At 40.7% G+C, this 18,726-nt stretch overlaps 1 protein-coding gene across 1 annotated transcript; it reads left to right on the forward strand.

The window, feature by feature from the left end:
* Nucleotides 1–3,388: 3,388 nt before the first annotated feature.
* fezf2 (FEZ family zinc finger 2) lies at nucleotides 3,389–17,177 on the forward strand. Its single transcript, XM_008292178.1, has 5 exons — nucleotides 3,389–3,400; nucleotides 13,228–13,995; nucleotides 14,365–14,499; nucleotides 14,595–14,727; nucleotides 16,927–17,177. Exons 2-5 carry the CDS (start codon nucleotides 13,231–13,233, stop codon nucleotides 17,175–17,177), a joined length of 1,284 nt encoding a protein of 427 aa, XP_008290400.1. The 5' UTR covers nucleotides 3,389–3,400; nucleotides 13,228–13,230.
* Nucleotides 17,178–18,726: the final 1,549 nt, after the last annotated feature.

The following is an 18,726-nucleotide window of genomic DNA, read 5'->3' on the forward strand; positions in this document are numbered from 1 at the left end:
TGTCAAATAGTGCAAAAAAATATATATATACAAGGCAAAAAGCACACAGGGTAGTGAACAGAATTTTCAAGTATAATTGTCTATTGAGTCTACTGTTTCAGGTACAGCAGGCAGACAGCTTGAGGGAAGACACTCCTTCTCATCCTCTCTGTGTTTCCCTTCAGGCAGTGCTAACGCCGCCCTGACAGCAGCAGAGAGAACAGTCAGTGGCTAGGGTGGGTGGGCTCACTCACAATCTTCCTGGCCTTTAACCTGCATCATTTGTTGTAAATGTCCTACAGATTGGGGAGGGTGGTTCTGATGGTGCGCTCAGCCGAGCACCCTCCTCAGGGCCAAGAAGTCCGGCTGGGTGCTGCTGCACATCCAGGTGGTGATACTTCCAGCCAAAACACTCTCAATGGTGCAGGTGTAGATGTTCCTGAGCACCTTGAAGGGGAGCTTAAAGACCCTCAGGCATCTGAGGTGATAGAGACGCTGTCAAGCTTTCTTCACCAGCGTGATGATGTGACAGGCCCACAACAGGTCTGCGTGATGTTAAGACCCAGGTATTTGAAGCTCTCCACTCTCTCCGCCTCTGTTCCGCTGATCCTGAGTGGGTGCTATGCCCTCTGCTGCTTCTTGCTGTTGTCAACAATCAGCTCTTTGGTCTTACTGATGGTCAGGAGGAGGCTGTTGTCTCTGCACCAGTCCTCCAGGTGGGTGATCTCTATCAAATAGTCCTCCTCATTGTTGTTGGAGATCAGTCCCTCTTCTGCTGTGGCATCAGCAAACTTAATGATGTTGTTAGAGTCCGATGTGGACAGACAGTCATTAATGTACAGTGAGTACAGCAGAGGGCTCAGCACACAGCCCTGTGGGGCACTGATGTTCAGGGTATGTGAGGGCGACAGGTGATTTCCCAATCAAACCACCTGTGGTCTGCTGGTCAAAAAGCTGTAGACCCACCTGCACATTGAGGGGGTGAGTCCCAGGTCCTGTAGCTTAGTGACCAGTCTGGAGGGGATTGTGGTGTTGAACGCTGAACTGAAGTCCACAAACAGCATTCATACATAATTGCCCTTCCTAGTGTCCAGGTGGGCCAGGGCTGTGTGTAACAGGTGATTTATGACATCATCTGTGGATCTGGTTGGCCAGTATGCAATCTGTAGGGGGTCCAGGGAGGCAGGTAGGGAGGAGGTGATGACATTTTTGACCAGTTCAAAAGATTTCATTGCTGCAGAGGTAAGGGCAATGGGCCGGTAGTCATTAACACAGCTGGGCTTGGCTTTCTTAGGGGCAGAAACAATGAGAGACTGCTTAAGGCACCCTCAAGCGAGGGTGGAAAAACCTCAGACAGAACCAGGCTCAGGGAAAGCGGCCATCGGCCTCGACCGGTTGGGTGAGAGTGGCGATGGCAGTATAGCAGATGGCAAGCAAGCAAGCAATAGAACAGAACAATCAATATGAATATAAACATTTTGGAGGTCGGCGGTGGTTGGTGTGCTCGTAGCCTCAGCCTGTTCCTGATGCCAGCTCGTTTCCCCCAGTGCCTGTTACGTACTGGTGTCCTATGTTGTTGTTGCTGTTGGGGGGCCCCCGCAGGATCTCGCTGGGCCAGGATGTAAGAAATTGTGCAATGTGGTGATAAACCACTATTCACCAGTGTGTCTCTGTTGTATTTGATACAACCAGGACATGACATGGTGAATTCTGTGCAAAAAGTTAAATAAGAAGTTATATATAATAACAATTTTATTTTTTTTGAAGTTGTAAAGGTGCTGAAACAGGTACACATATTATTTCCGTCTTTCTCATTTATTGCCATGATAATAGTTATTTTTACTATGCATACACTGAGACAAACATTTCCACCCCCTGGCTATAAAAACAAGGATTTTTACCAAGTAATCAACAGAATGGCACCTTTTATGTCAGTTCAGACACTGACTTACAAAGACTGATAAATATCTGCAAATAGCTGGTGGTGACACAACTGTGGAAAGAATAGAATAGAATAGAATAGAATAGAATAGAACTTTATTGATCCCTTTGGTGCAAACCTCAGGGAAATTGTTGTATTGACAATGGTCACCATATGTCATATCATAGTGCACACCTGTGCTTACCAGGACTGTTCAGGTGTGCTCCATCATCTGCTAATGTCAGCAGCTAAAGCTTGTGACAATGTAAACCTTGACATAGCCCAAGCTTCAGCCTACATTATGGCGCCTTAAGGGGGGGGGGGATCTAGCAAATAAAACTCAAAACTGTTCATTCAACTGACAGAAAGTAATGGCTGTTACTGTGATTTACTCATACATGCAAAGCATGTACGTTACTCTACCACTGAGCTACATCTCCATTACCTTAAAGTACAATCTCAATGCTAACTATGCTACCACTGCAATGTTAACAGACTCCTCAAAGTGACAAGAACACCATTGAAAGTGGTTTAACTAAATAACATCTGACATTTCATCCTATGTGCCTCATAGAGAAGTTGTTAGGCCAGCTTTGGATGTTCAGTTCTTTGTCTCTGTGGGTTGCATTCATCTCAACAGCTGCCCCCTCCCCTCAATGAGCCATGTGCCAGTCCTACTAACTGCAGAGAGGAAGAGAGGGGGGGTCACAAAATTAGATGTGAGCGGGAATGGTTGGAAGAGAAGAAAAAGGGGCCGGAGTGTAAAAATGGCACAGGGGGTGAATGTTGAAAGGATCCGCAGGTTGTTCAAGTGGTTCTTCACTGAACCAGCATCAGCTATCTCTGCACTCTCACAGTGAGCAAAAGAAAGAGGTTCTGCAGAAAATACACTCCTGCACTCCTGTATGTCTCCACTTTCTTAGTGCTTTAGGACATTTTTGTGAAGTGAGGTCATTCTTCTTCAAAGGCAGCATGTGGGTCCTCTATTAAGATTAGACTTACAATTAACCTAAAGTTTTGATCAGAACGCTTTATTCATATAATTGTTTAGCATAACATTAAGAATAGAGTGACAAAACACAGAATGGAACCTGGCAATAAACATTCCCCACAAATATAGGAAAACTAATCTGTGTGTGTATGTGTGTGTGGCGACAGAGGCGAGGCGGTGTGACAGGCCACATGGCAGCTAGGGGGTTTGGGGTGGGGGTGGTGCTCAGGAGGCCAGGTGAAGACATGACAGGCTGATGAAAAAAACAGCGCATCAGGACGGAAACTCATGCTGCCAAAAAGACTCACGCAGGAATTCAGTCAAGCAGTCAGTTGTGCTGCTCCTAGCACAAATCCCTCGCCAAAACTTTCCCCCTTCTTTCAGAAAAGAGGAAGGAAATAAGCAAACACAGACCACTGGACATGAAGTTAGCAAACAAAAACACAAGTCATGATTTGAATATCAGTAGGTTTATTATCTAAAAGTCGGATTTGACACCAGCATGGTTGATTGTATGATTTAGTGATTTACTGTCTGTTCTGTAAAATGTTCTGTCAGTGATGTTCACGGACAAAACAACCAATCCCCATATTTGAGAGGCTGTATCCAGGTCATGTGTAGTATTTTTACTTACAGAAACAAGTACACCCCTGTGCAATATCACTTAACTATCAAATGAGTCAAAACTGTGTTATCTCTCAGTACTTGCAAAATGTTTCTTTTGGACAAATAAGCATTTCCTCTTGTGAACAATTAAAAACAAGTACTTCAAAGAGACTATATTGTAAAAAAAAAAAAAAGAAAAAGAAAAAAAAAGAAGCAGAACCTAAGTGTATCAAAAGTGAATACACCTGTGATCACTGACACACAAGTCAGTAAATCTGTAATCACCGACACTAGTACATGCAAAGCAGTTTGAGTACATCTGTGATTTCCAATCAGCCTAATCGCATGAACATGGTTATAAAATAAGCTGTTAACACCAGAACGTTCTCAGTCAGGACTTATTAGCTGTGTCGATCTGCATGTCTGCATTATGGCTCTGCATGGAAATAATTGTCAGAGGAATTAAAAAGTCCGACTGTTACACTTTACAAAGATGGAAAAGGATTTGGAAGAGTCAGTCACCAACTAACAATCAGGCAAAACACAGATGGGGCAGTGATCAGTTGGAATAGAATGAGCCATAGTACCTCAAATAACACCGCAGAGGTCGTTCTCTTCTGCAGAAAGTGCACTACATGCACAGTTTACCTCTGATGAACAGATGGACAAGTGTTTCAGACTTGGAACAGGGGTTATCAATGGGAAGTAGAGTTTCTGTAATATCCAAGACAGCGAGAAGTACAGTTCCTATTGTCACCTTCGATGAGAACCATCCATAAAACAAATATCAAAAACAAACCCATGCTTGCCCATTCTTTGGTCAGATGAGGCCAAGATAAACTTGTTCAGCTCAGATGGGAGACAGTATGATGGTATGAACCTGGCCAGAACTATCACAGTGAATGCACAGTCCTGGCGGTGAAGCACAGAGGTAGGAGTGTGATGACAGTGGACTGCACAAGTGATAAAGTGCTGGGGAGATAACATCTATAGATTCACCATGAATGTACGTGGATATACCAAAATACTGACATGAAGACAGAAGAGAAATATTCCATCATGATAACCTTCCGAAGCACACTGCCAAAATGACACAAGAGTTTGTAAAGAAGAAAAAAGTGAAAACTATGATGTGGCCAAGTATGTCGTCTGACTTGAATCCAACAGAACACCTTTGGGGTATTTTAAAGAGAAATGTAAAACAACACAACAATTCCAGCAAAGTTGCATTGAGTTTTACTGTAGGGCCTGTATGTTTAACAAAGTGTATTTAAGCAGTTAGTTTTTCATTTTATACAAGAGCAAGTATCTACTGTTAGACCCAAAAGTAATGTAAGACTGTAATTAAAATGTATATGATACTGCACAGACATGTAATCACTTTTGCTGTATCTTGTACATCTGTCATAACACCAATCTGTCTCACAACTCAGCTCTGTACGGAGAATAACTATCTTCCAGGTAGAAGCCTCGGGTGACCTGAGCCCACTAAACTTCAGGAAATATCTTCACTATTCCTTGCCTCTCTTAATCTATCTTCATGTTGCAATACATGTCTAAATGCTTCGCTCCAACCGTATTTCTCGGTCAGTTTTTGTGCATGTTCACTACCAGAAAACACAGCTTTTGATTCGACATGAGAAAGGAAACATGTCTGCCAGTTTTTTTTATTCCCCAAATTAGTAAAGATTATTTTGTACAGTCAATATTTGATCAATAAATACAATTATACACATAAACTTTTGGGGTATTTTTTTTTAGAAATATCAGGGCACTGGATGAGTTCTAAGAACACGCTAGGGCTCATTGCAACAGCTTAATGGCATGGAGGGCAGATTTTAAAGTTAGCCAGTGCCTACATCTGTGACAGTGATATTATTAAAAGTAGCAAGTGAATGCTTTTGATCATTGATTGTTTTGACTGCAGTTTTCTCTGTATTCTGCCATGCTCTCTCCATGTGTAAGCTCTGGTTAAGGAAACAAACATGTCATCATGCAACTATTGTATGTCATCATTACCATGGGATGACAACTTCTCATGGGGAGGAATCACACTGGTATACCCACTACATTGTAATATGGCACATTCAGCTGTGTTCGCCCAATTCTTTAGTTGGAAGCCCAAGAACCAACTGGAGAAATCTTCAGCTCACAGATGTAGAATTTATTTAGGTCACAGGTAAAGCGAGGCAGCGTTGGGCTCAGAGTGACAGAGCTCTCGCGAGAGCTCTATCAGAAGGGGCCAAACCTTTGTAGAAAATTGAATTTTTGTAGAAAATATCAAAAATGAAATAAAGAGAATGAAAAACCAATGACAAAAGACTGTTTTGAATGACTTTCTTCTTGATATCTCAAGTAGGAACGTATTGATTACCGGGAATCGGTCTTTACTACATCCACACCCAATACCACATTGCAGCAACGTAATGTTAACCTCTTGCTAGTAGATCAGATGAGAAGGAACAATGACAGCAGCAATATTTTAGGATAAATCATTATATTTCTATACAATGCTGAATTGTCAAGGGGAGGAGTGAATACAGCTCCTTAAATACTAGCAATTTAATAAAACATTTGAAGCACAGAGTTCAAGGAGTTTGTTAATGCTAGTAGCAGGCAACAGTAACACCCAACTTTGTAGCAAACCCTGAAGAAGCCAGAGAAAATATCCAGAGACAACCCACAGTCTGTAAAAACAACTAAAACTCTTAGACAGACCATTGCTCTTAATGACTAACTGTCATCTGTCATAGATAAAGACGGATTTTGAGGGAGGGATCCTCAGTGTCTTAAAACCCAAGTATGAGCTGCCATCACTTCACAGAAGCAGTGGCCTGCTACCAAAGCTGCGCAATTAAATGAAAAAGCACATTAACAGCCTTTTTCAGGCCATTTCAGCCCTCATCTTCACTACTGATATTTGGACAAATATTGCCAGCCCAGTGTCTGTCATCACTTTAACTGTGCAATGGATAGATAAAGAATTTATTCCTTCAGTAGTTGTTACACATGCAAAGCAATTTGATTATACAACACCTCATTGTAAGAACTGTATGGTTATTATCACATATTCATATGAGCACTATTGGTACTAGTGATATGGATGTATCTCCAAACTAAAATGACTTTATCGTAACATTTTACCCACAGTATGAAGTAGGTGCAGTAAAATCTAACACATCTAACTTGCAACACTATCCAGATAAAATGAGCACTTTCTGTGGGAGGATTCCCTCCTTAGTCTCACGTTCCGTCTCATTTCCTCAGGTTTAATGTCAGTGAAAGTTGTCACCACGGGTGATAAGTGTGAGTACAACTGTCTGTGATTTCCTGTACTGAGATGTGTCAGGCTACAATTGGGCACATTATCAACATGTTATTTCATCAGTTATAGACTGACATTGAAGCTAGTTGTATTTGCTGAGGAACATATGGAGAGGTTTAATATTTCATGGTGAATTTGACACTGCAGTCAGGGTTTTGTATCCCAAGTGTGGTTATGCTTTAGCCTGAAATTCTTCACAAAGCTTTGATCTCAACATCATGGAGTCAGTTTGTATTACATGAAGAACCAGAAGACACTGGAACAGAGTAAATCCACAGATCAGATTTCTTCAAGATGCTTGAAAGAACCTACCCACCAAGTACCTTAAAAAACTGTAAACAAGTGTGGTGGGTTTTTTTCTCTTTACTGCACTTTGTATTGAGATAAACATAAAAATATGTATAGCATTATTTTTTTTAGTTGTGAAACAACAAATAATTCAACAACAATTCCAAAATATCAGACCTGAAATGCAGCAGAAGACAGTCTGATTCTCCAAACATTCATCCTCTGTGCAAAGGACAGAGTTCGTGAGTACTGCTTGTGGGCAGAGCAAGGAGAGCAAGTGGGAGCAGGCGAGAGGCTGAGCACCGTGGCAGCGACAGGGATACCACAGCAGATAGATAATGTGTCTACATCACGTCAGACCACAAAACACACTCTGTCCAACACACACACACACACACACACACACACACACACACACACACGAGGACATTACATCACACGACAACTTTACACTCAGAAATGTAACCTAAAAGACACCATTTGACATCTAGAAAACTATAGCAGATGGATGCTCTACTCTCTCAGATTTTATGTAGTGTTTACTGTTCTATTAATGTTACAGTGTTTAGCCCATTTTTTGTTGCATGAGAATCACTTTAGTATTAGTAAAAAAAAAACAAAGCAGTCACTTTTCCTTTCATCATTTTCATTGCTGGACTCCACAAAAGCATTTCCAAGAATTAGCCTTAACCAGCTGGACCTTTATGTCCATCCCTTATACCCAGCACCAAACAATAATATAACAGCCACCTAGTTCTACAAATAACCATAAGAACAACAACAAAAATAGACTGTTGAGCTCCAATTTCATCTTTTTTTCAAAGCATTTTTTTAACCAATTTATTTACCTTCAACATATTTTATATTAACACCTAAAATACATAAATTGTTATATTATAGACCTAAAATGTGTGAGTACCTTCTATTAATACAGTCCTTGCTGCTATTTAAAATTAATATATTGCCTTTACTATGACTATGACTAACAGCCAGCAGAGAGTGAGCCCTCTGTTTGCCAAAAGATGTCTGACTGTTCCGAGGTCTAGAAGAAAATGACCCTACTTCTGATTTGATCTGGTACCCCAGTAAACATTTTCATCATGGATTTGTGGTCTCAATTGCTAATGTAATACAGCATGGTGTTCATTTAGTAAACTATGGTTCCATTTAGAGTAAAATAGACAGTACAGTAGGGTAGGTCTTAAGGTGGGGCAACGCTGTCATTGATAGATCGCTACCATATCCATGTGCATAGTGTCCTCAGGACCAGTTTCAAATGAGCAAGATGGCACAGCCAAATTCCAAACTCTAGGCTTCAAAAAAGCAGTCCAGAAACCCATCGGTGATGTCACAGTAGCTATGTAAATCTTGTATTTACAGTCTATGGATGGAGCTAACATGATGGCTTCATTCATGCCACGCCAATAAGCCAACATCCACAATATTATCACCTAAATGATTCACAGCCATTTTTATAAATTCACAATGACCTCTCAAAATGTGTGCTGTGAAAAGGCATACAAAGATGTCCCACACTCACAAGTCCAAAGGAAAAAAGAAAGGGAAAACTGGGTGAGTGGAGAAGTCTGTAAATGCCCAAAAAGTCCTGTGTACTCCCATCTCACAAAAATCACATTCCTGTACAACTAAAATCCATTCTCATTTGTTTGAAAGACACACATTCTCTCCCCAGAAGGTAAGGCTCTGACATATTAGGAAATATGTCCAGTTTGAAGGCACCACAAAGTTTTCATAAGGCCTGTAATAGACCAAATCATGCTTTCTGTCACTGCATATCCCCAGTGATCTGTGTGGTGTAGACTTTGTCACCTATCCATCCTTCTGAGGACGTCCCTTTGCAGCCCAAAATGTGTGATGGATGTGTGCCCTCCGTACAACCTTTAAGAACATGACCAAAGTCCCATCAAATCCAAATTATCTATTTTGATGACAACCTTCCACTGTGGGTCTTGTTATGTGTAAATAAGAGTGAAGCACATACCAGACCTGTACATGATGGCCAAAATGTGTCACATTCTCAATTTATTAACCAGTGTAAAATTAGCTATATCAGGCCTGCTGCATAGTTTTTGTTAATGAGTGTTGCCTAAACCACTCTGTGGGTTAATTAAATCAGGATATTTACTGTAAAACCTATTTCTTAAAACTCTTTTTTGGACCATTTTAAGTCCTGTAAATAACATTATGGCTAAAACCAAAATAATGTAGCAAACACTGTGCAACCACCTAGTCAAAACATAGCATAAATTGAAATGACAAGTACCATTGTAATGTAGTATTTGCTAAGTGTGCCTTTCTGCAGACCTGGTCAATGAATTTAAAGAACTGATGATGGATTAAAGAGCAGAAGCAATCAATCTATCATAGATGTCTATCAATGGCTCCAAATTTGTTATCCAGAAGTGCTGTTGTATAATTGTTTGAAAAGAAGAAAGACAAAAAAAATCCCAGCACTGCAGGGAAAAGGTTTGCCACATCCAGCCAGTATTTGTGACCCTTGCATGCCTGCAGGCAAGAAGCAAGAGCCCCTTAAATCAATGCTTGAGCTAATTGCTGTTAGAGCTGAATAGAAGGGCCTGGGTTACAGCAATAGGATCAATGTTTATTGTGTGGATGAGCCAGCAATTGTGCCTGAATAAACTCAAATTAGAGTAGTTTTGCCCTATTTACATATGAGTAGGACAGAGACAACAGGCATTAATCCTTCCATGCTGAGATGCAGGTGTAACACAAAACAGAGTAGAGACGTTTTTTAAGGTTATTAACAAGAAAACTAGTGTTATAGGATGGCAACATGCTGGGTTAAGTATGGCACTAAATCTGTAGGTATTGGAGAAAATGATCACATTTCTCCAACTGCAGTATTGAATTGATAATCAATGATTTAAAAATCGCACAAACCTCAATTTCAGTTGTAAATTTACTGACTATGTACAATGTTCTACCAACCTTCCGGCAGAGAAAAGAAAAGAAAAGAAAAGAAAAGAAAAGAAAAGAAAAGAAAAGAAAAGAAAAGAAAAGAAGCTGTATATGAACTTTGAAGAATAAAAATAATGGAATCCTGGTTTTAATCAACAGGAACTTGCTTCATATAGAATATGTGTGTATGTACAGTGTTTAACCAATTTATTAGACCACCACGCAATGTGGGCTTTATGCCACAGCTGCACTAAATTAACAGCACTGGTAATCACCAAAATATGTTTCTGTAGTGGTTTATATACCAGTATGTCTAAGCTCTATAACCAAATAAGATTTTTTTATGCTAAAATATAATAGTAATAATTATTATTATTATCCATGAATTTTAAAATTTACTGTTTTACAAAAAAAACACTGAAAAAATAGTAAAGCACATAATTATTTTGTGATTAAGCTATTTGCTTGCATTCCTGAACAGAAAAAAAAACTGTTTTCGTGGCTGAATGTTATGCTTGATTCAGATTTGTGTTTCTAAAAAGGTGAATTCCGTTTGAAATTCCTCATTGCTGTTCGAAATGGTAAAATGCCAAGAGTTGAGTGTGCATTAAAGCACTTCATGATGCTGGATGGTCTATATATATACACACACAGTACTTAACAAATTAGACAGGTGGTCTGATACATTTGCTAAGCAATGTATCATGCAGTGGGATGTACAAGAAACATAATATTATGTTTCTTTTTTTAATGCTACAGACATAAAAGAGCACAATAACACCATTAGGTCTTAAGTTTGAACAATAAGTGTGAAAAAAAAGTTTTGGAGAGCACACAGAGACTACATTTATATCACACACTTTTGTAATGAGGTTTGTAATGGCAATAGTCACGGTCATGTTTTATGCATCAATTGTAAGCAACTAATGAGAGCAAATCATTGGTGGCCATGTGAAAAAGCTTGTTGGTGAGTCTTAATCCTTTCTGATGATAATTTAAAGAAGACACCCAGTCTATAGGTGTAAAAATTTTAATGACAGTTATATTTTAATGAGAATTTTCCAGAAAGGCAGGTTGCCCAAGGGTCTGTTGGAAGGTCTTCCTGATGAACCAAAGGGCTCACTTAAAGGATCAAAGAAGCATACTATAAGCACCAGTTTATTTATATAAACCCAGGAAGAAGACTATGAAAAGACTTTAAGGCTATGACATTTTTCAGCATTGTCTGATGATAAAATACTCTCATTAAAATATTATAATGATGGTTAGCACTGAGGCTTCACAGCCAGAAGGTCTTGGCTTTGCACCTGGGCCTGGAATCTTTCTGCTTGGAGTTTGCATGTTCTCTGCAACGTGTGTTCTCTCTGGGTTCTCCGGCTTCCTCCCACAGTCCAAAAACATGTTGAGGTTAATTGGTGATTCTAAATTGTCCGTAGGTGTGAATGTGAATGTGTTTGTTTGCCGCTCTCTGTAGCCCTATGATAGACTGGTGACCTGTCCAGGGTGTCCCCTGCCTTCCCCCTGAGTCGGCTGGGATAGACGCCAACCCGGAGTAAGCGGTGTATAGATAATGGATGGATACAATAAGGCTTATACTTCAAAAATTATCTAAATGATATCAAATGCTCCAGTGTGGAGAACATGTCCATCCTGATTTATGCTTTTTTTTTTCATTCTGAGACATAATAAATAAGTCAAAACTGTTAAAATGTGGTGATAGATTTACATGGAGGTAATGCAATTATAAATTAAAAATTACTATATTCGTACATATCGCCCACTCCTGTGACCCTTCTTTTGCTCCCCACCCTCCTCCGCATGTTGCATGAATACTCTTGTCGCCCTTTAACTTGTTGGGAGTCCCTCAGGTAAAATGGCCTTCAAACATATGAATTCAACACGACTCTTGTAGCAAATAGAGGAGAGGCTGCTGCTCATTGTAACTCCCACACAACACTGTGGATTCCAGCAAACTTCTTGCGTGCCTCTTTAGAGAGAGAGAAAAAAAACTCTCTTTTCATTTGTCCTTGTATACCTCTGACCAAGCTAAGTCTTTTCTTTTTCCTCTCTCCCTCTTTAATCCTTCCCTCTATTTCAGGAAGAAGAAAAAAAAACACAAAACCAGGTTCATGCAGTGCTTTAGTGGCTAAAAATGAAAGAGCTTGTGTTTTTTTCTCTCCTTTTTCCCTCACTGCTCTGAGCTGAGCCTTGAATCGCTCTGGAAAATTGGTTCTTTTGAATAGAGGAAAGGAGGAACAACGTTTAATAGGATCCAAAGGGAGTCTGTGCTCTTAAACAGGTGGAAATTGGAGGTCCTCGAATTTATACAAATAGTAAGTATATAAGCCGGCGTGGAAAAGCAGGGATCCCATCTCCGAGGATTAGCAGCTTTCTCCTGAAAAAAAATTCCCAACTGGAGAGAAAAAGATTACTGTGTTGTTAACCAAATGAAAGCAGGGGACTCACTCAGCTCCAACAATGCGTGTTTAATGATGAAAACATCATTATGGTCAGAACATGTTCAGCCATCCTCCAGAGTTTCATATTTATGTTGCACATGACATATGGCAGCCTGGAGCCCGTGGCAGCCCTCCACACATTCTGGTTGTGAGGGCGTGCGGGCTGATGAGGGCGTATCCCTGTCACCCAGTTAAGAGTTTGGGTGCCCGCTGATACCAGGAGACAGTGATCTGCGCTGAGTAGGGGCGGCCGCTGCCAACATGTGACAGAGAGCAGTCGGCTGGTTTCTCGACTCCCATCTGACCACTGAAGAGGTAAACTCCAACACTCACTTTAGGCGCTCACATTCTCCAGGAGTTCCGACTACGTGTCTGTCTTTTTTTTTTTTTTTCCTCCTCTCTCCTCTTCTTCTTCTTCTTCCTTACCCTAACGAGCTCTGTAATGTCCTGTTAATTTTGTGTGCACTAGTTAATGAGCATTAATCCATCACCCCTGGATGCTATTGTTGAGGGGGTGGGGGGTGGGTGGCCATTTGGATGCAAATGCGTGACACTGTGACAGCAAGGTGCTTATTAAACTCATGTGTCCTCCTGTCTTTTCTGCTGGGAGCTCAGGAGAGTGAAAAGACGCGGTGCTGCTGGAGGAGCGGGTCGGACTAGCGGGAGTTGCTCACACCAAGTTCTGCACTGCTGCAAACAAAACAGAAACAAGAAGAACAAAATGGCAAGTTCTGCCTCACTGGAGACGGTGATGTCCTGTGGTAGGACTGGACCGTCCGCGGCTCCCAAAACCCTGGCCTTCTCCATAGACCGGATCATGTCCAAGAGCTCGGAGCCGAAAAGGAGCGCGGAGGAGCGGTCAGAGGGGAAGAAGCTGTTGGGACTGTGCTCCCCGATCCCCTGCATGATCCCACTGCAGCCCTTCAGCTACGACCTCCAAGCCAAGGCGCTGATGAACTACTCTGAGCTGTGGAGAGCCAGTTTCAGGGGAACTTTTTGCGGTTCAGCAGGCGTTCCGTGCAAAGGGAACTGCGGCATGTGCGGAAAAGCGGACCCGGGCTTGAAGCAGCCGCTGCTGACTTCGGGGAGCAGGGTGGTGAAACCGCAGGTCATCCACCAGGCCGTGGCCGTGCCTAGTGGCGGCTCGCTCTACTATCTCAACTACCTGGACTCTGCGTACCAACAGTCGGAGCTGCTGGCCGGACACTGGTTCTCCAGCCCGCAGGCCCAGGCCTCTCTGTCGGCGCACCACAGACTCTTGCTGCTGGAGAACGCTAAGCTGGCCGGAGTGGGCGCCGAAAAGATGCCCACACCTCAGTACCCGCACAAGGAACATCTGCCGGGACAGCTGGACCAGATAGTGAAGGAGAGCCACGGCCTGACCGCCGAGAAGAACGGCGCCAAGACGCACAGCAAACTCAGCAGCAGCGGCAGCGGCAGCGCCGACGGAAAACCAAAAAACTTCACATGTGAAGTGTGTGGAAAGGTAGAGTTGTTTTTGTTTTGTTTTTTAAAATTAAGGCAGTAAAACACATGTATGTTTTTCCTCATTTTTCTTAAGAACGAAAAACAACACTGAACATTAACTACACACTATGCATTGTTTTGTTTTTTTATTATTATTGAGAATTAACGTTTTTACAGTTATAACAATCTAAAGGATATCTGGTTTCAAAACAGAATCTTCAAGTCAGTAATAAATACGTAAAGATTTATTCAGTTTTATATGTATTTATTTCGTGGTCAGATTTCTTTTCTGTGCCGCTTTTCATGTAAAGAGGGTTTTTTTTGTTGTTGTTGTTGTTTTTTTTTTAATATCCAACTAATGCTCTGTGTGCGTTTGAACGCTCCGCAGGTTTTCAACGCGCATTACAATCTGACCAGACACATGCCGGTGCACACCGGGGCCCGGCCCTTCGTGTGCAAAGTCTGCGGAAAGGGGTTCCGGCAGGCCAGCACGCTGTGCAGACACAAGATCATCCACACACAGGTGAGGCGCTTTTAACAGTGTCTGACGTTTAAATCCAAATGTTGGATTTTAATTCGTTAAAACAGTGCTTCTTTATTATTATTATGCATGTAAAGGAAAAGCCTCATAAATGCAACCAGTGTGGGAAGGCGTTCAACAGAAGCTCGACGCTCAACACTCATGTACGGATCCACGCCGGGTACAAACCTTTTGTCTGTGAATTCTGCGGGAAGGGCTTCCATCAGAAAGGTAAATAATCCACCCGCATGTCTTTGTTTTTTATTTATTTATTATTTTATTTTATTTTTGATGCTATTATTCAAAGCCTCTTAAATTGTCTTTTTGTTCGTAGCGCTGGCCCCACAACCCTAAAATGGTTGTGATTTCCAATAAAACTAAACTAAACAAAAATTAAAAGGATTAAATGCTTATGGTGTGTTTTTGCTCCAAATAGACAAAACAAAATCGAATCTTTGTTTCGTCTTTTGTTGCGTGTTCAAATGTGTTCTCAAACAGAGAAAGGGGGAAAAATCCCCTTTGGTAAGATTTCAGTAATAAAATTGATTTTTCAATGGAGGTCCACATTTATCGATCATTTTCCTGTTTTATGGGGAAAAACAACAACAGAGAACCCAACCTAAAAAAAAAAAGAAGAAAAAAAACTTGCACCGTAACCAAGTTCAAAAAATAAAATAACATGTTTGAAGAATTAATTGGTGATTTTAGGGATTCCTGTATCATGCTTCTGATTCATACGTTTTAGCCTCTGAGGTTGTTGGAAAGTATTTTGCAGTGTTGCTGTGTGCGTTCATTTGTTTTCCTGCACAGTTGGACTTGAGACTAAGAGGAAAATACGTTATTATGTGCAGTAATTTCACTGCATTTAATTAGACACGAGGAGACAGATTTTGTTTCTCAACAATGACAGCTCCGATTCAACACTCATGTTTGTGAGGGTGCAGTCATGCAGTGGTCTCTGTGCAGACACATTTCAGTGAGAGTGTATGAAAATTCATGCTTGCGCGCTGTGAAGGAATCCTCAGAGTTTGGGATTCGCCAGCTGCTGAAATAAATATTAGCTCGGGTGAAAGCGGCAGCACAGGCTGCTGCTAACAGCCATCTATCATAGTAATGAAGGGCGAGTCAGGGAAGGCCTGCCGACGAGCATGAAGCGATCAGTGGAAATAGGACATGTCACTTGACACGGACTAATTCTCCCTTCAAGACGGCATAATTTGCTCTGGGTCAGCTGCTAGACCCCGGCAAAGTTGGAAATCGGGGCTTTTTTTGTTGAGTTGTCGCTGCGCTTGATTTTGACTAAGTTTGACAACTTCTTGACTTCGACACACAAAAACCTGATTAATGAAGGCTGCGCAGAGCGGAGGGACCGGTGAGGGAAGAAGACTTCACCACGAACTGCTGACCTTGGCTGGGGGGAAAAAAAGAGAAGTAAAGGAGGCCTCTTTTATCCCAGCTTTAAAAAAAAAAAAAAAACATAGCAAAGCGCAGTGTCTCATTTTCCCCTCGTGCTTTTTGCTTTAACAGAAGTAAAATCTGACATTGACGACAGCATTTAATGCATTCTTTTAGATTTAGTTCAATAGCTGAGCATTGCTTGTTCTTACTTTCTTTGGGCATGTTTTGGTTTAGGAAAAGTAATGAAGGTGAAATGCACACAGATGGAATTAACCCTTTTGACATCACTACAGCACACTTATTCTCATATCTCAGGCTGTGCTGAAATATTATACCAGTTACCTGCTGGATCTTTAAGCACTGGATTTTTAGTAATAAGGAAAAATGTAAAGGGACCTTCAGGGTAAACCTTAATTATCCAAGATATTTTCAATGGTTCTAAGAAATGACTCCTGTGATGCATATTGACTTAATTTTATTTTTTTTTCTCAGGAGTGATATGTGCTGTTTTGGCCTAATTTTTTATTTTATTTTTTTTGTCTGTCCTATGCACTGAACCTTTAACTTCATTTATTAATATGCAGAGAAAAGAACTTGAGTTATGTTCAGTCAAATAATGTCTTGATTTTTGGTTGTTTTCACACAAGTTCACATGAGACAATGTGTACACCATTGTATGTCATTTTCACTGCAAGTCATTGCTTCAGTTTGATGTGATGTGTTACTCCCACATTGCCAAGCAATTCATGTTACATTTGGTGTTGAGGGGATTAGTTGCAGTTTTGAAAAGTAGATGAAAAACAAATGGAAAAATCTTCTCAGCTTTTGAAGTGCTGGGCAGGAGAAATGTGAAGACTTTAGGGTCTCGGACATTATTTGGTGACACTATTTAGATAAAAGCGATAATAAATATTGAAATCAAAACCTGGAGTCAGCGATTGTTGCATTCAAAGACATATTTTCATGTTACAATACTGTTAAATCATCCAGTCTTCTCTCTCAAGTTCATTGTTTCCTTATTTTATTTCCCAGGAAATTACAAGAATCACAAGCTAACACACAGCGGGGAGAAGCAATACAAATGCTCCATCTGCAACAAGGCCTTCCACCAGATCTACAACTTGACGTTCCACATGCACACACACAATGACAAGAAGCCCTTCACCTGCGCTACCTGTGGCAAGGGCTTCTGCCGTAACTTCGACCTGAAGAAACACATCAGGAAGCTGCATGACAACAGCTTCTCTGCAGCATCAGAGGCCTCCAGAGAGCTGCAGAGCTGAGCCACTGCTCACTCCCTGCTACACTTTCAATACTCCATCTCAAACTGCAAGGCCTCCGAGAGACTGGCTGACTATGGGACCTACATGTGTCACCAAGCTTAACCCCTTTTCAAAGTCCAGAGAGAAGGTGGGGGAGTTCAATGAAACCTGGACATGATTCCTGAAAAAGAGCTGTGTAATCCAATCAGTTTTAGGATCTTGCCCAAGTGTCTTAGCAGTGAGTCTGCAAGGAATAAAAAAAGGAAAATGAGAATAACACCATACACTTAACGCTGGGCCCCAACTTGTAGGAAGACGATAGGAGGGTTTTTTTTGTTCACGTATAATTTCTTCCTCTTTTTTTATGCTAAAGCAACAAATCATCTGTCTACATGATGGAATTGTAAATAATAGGTTATGAAAATAAATTTTAAAAAAGTTATTTAAAATGTGAACTGCCTGGGGAGCACATTACCACATTGTGTATTTCACAGAAAAATGTTAATGTGAATAAATAAGTTATAACTTATAATGAAATCTGAATGTTTGAGCCATGTTGTTTCAACTGTTTCGGAGGGACTTGAAAATAAAACTGATGAATATGATGAAATCTCTATTTACTGAGTTTAGAAACATTTTTTATGTTTCCATTTTAGCTGCTTGGTGCAAAACATGATAACACAAACACACACAAAAAAATACAGTTTCACATTTTCAGCAATACAGACAATGAAAACACACACTGGCAACTATCAAAGACAAGTCAATAAAACAGAAAACAGTACAAAACGAAAAATGACAACACACTACAGAACAACACACAACTGCACAACATTACTGAAGATATAAAACTGAAACAAATATGCAAACATGGGAATACAATGCAAAACATTTTTACAAAACAGAAACACTATAAAACAAATAAAGGAAATTGAGAACACAGTACAAAAACAAATGAAAACACTAATAAACAAACAAAACTAAAACATTACGAAACAAATACAGCACAAAACAAATAAAACAACCGTACAACTTCCAAAGCAGTAAATCTCTCTAGATTTTGAGCTGCTGTTTATTTTGACCTGCAAATTCATCTTCTGATTTGTTTGATGCCATTTTGTTTTTCTACCTGTTTGATTGGTTTTGTTAGTGTCTCATTATTTTTTTCCTTTTATACTAATTCGATTCGATTGTAAACCGCAGGACCAATGAATTGCATGTGACAAGCATCAGCATCACATTGTAAAGCTTCTTATTGTGCTGTGTGTCGTTTCACTGGTATTTATTTAGTAATCGAGCTTAACCTTCAAGAGTTGACGTTTTGTTTGTCATAAAACTACATTCGGTATTTGTTGGTAACAGTATGAGTGAGAGAATTCCTGCTGACGGACCGGCGGTGTGAAGGTCTACAGTGTCATGTTGGTGCGCTCAGCTTTGGCTGGATTCTGGAGTGTCGGTTTAAAGCCGCATATAGACTCAGTCCGTCTCTGCTGTATGCTCTGCAGCCACTTTGCTTCTACATTTATTGACAGACACGATCTTAATAATGCGGCATTTACACTTGACTCTA

This window comes from Stegastes partitus, unplaced genomic scaffold (assembly GCF_000690725.1).
Source record: "Stegastes partitus isolate 25-593 unplaced genomic scaffold, Stegastes_partitus-1.0.2 Scaffold790, whole genome shotgun sequence".
In the NCBI taxonomy this organism is placed as follows: domain Eukaryota; kingdom Metazoa; phylum Chordata; class Actinopteri; family Pomacentridae; genus Stegastes; species Stegastes partitus.

Coding starts and splice junctions, on each gene's coding strand:
- fezf2 (XM_008292178.1), top strand. CDS start 13,231: ATGGCAAGTTCTGCCTCACTGGAGACGGTGATGTCCTGTGGTAGGACT. Junction 13,996..14,364: donor CATGTGAAGTGTGTGGAAAG/GTAGAGTTGTTT, acceptor AACGCTCCGCAG/GTTTTCAACGCGCATTACAA. Junction 14,500..14,594: donor ACAAGATCATCCACACACAG/GTGAGGCGCTTT, acceptor ATGCATGTAAAG/GAAAAGCCTCATAAATGCAA.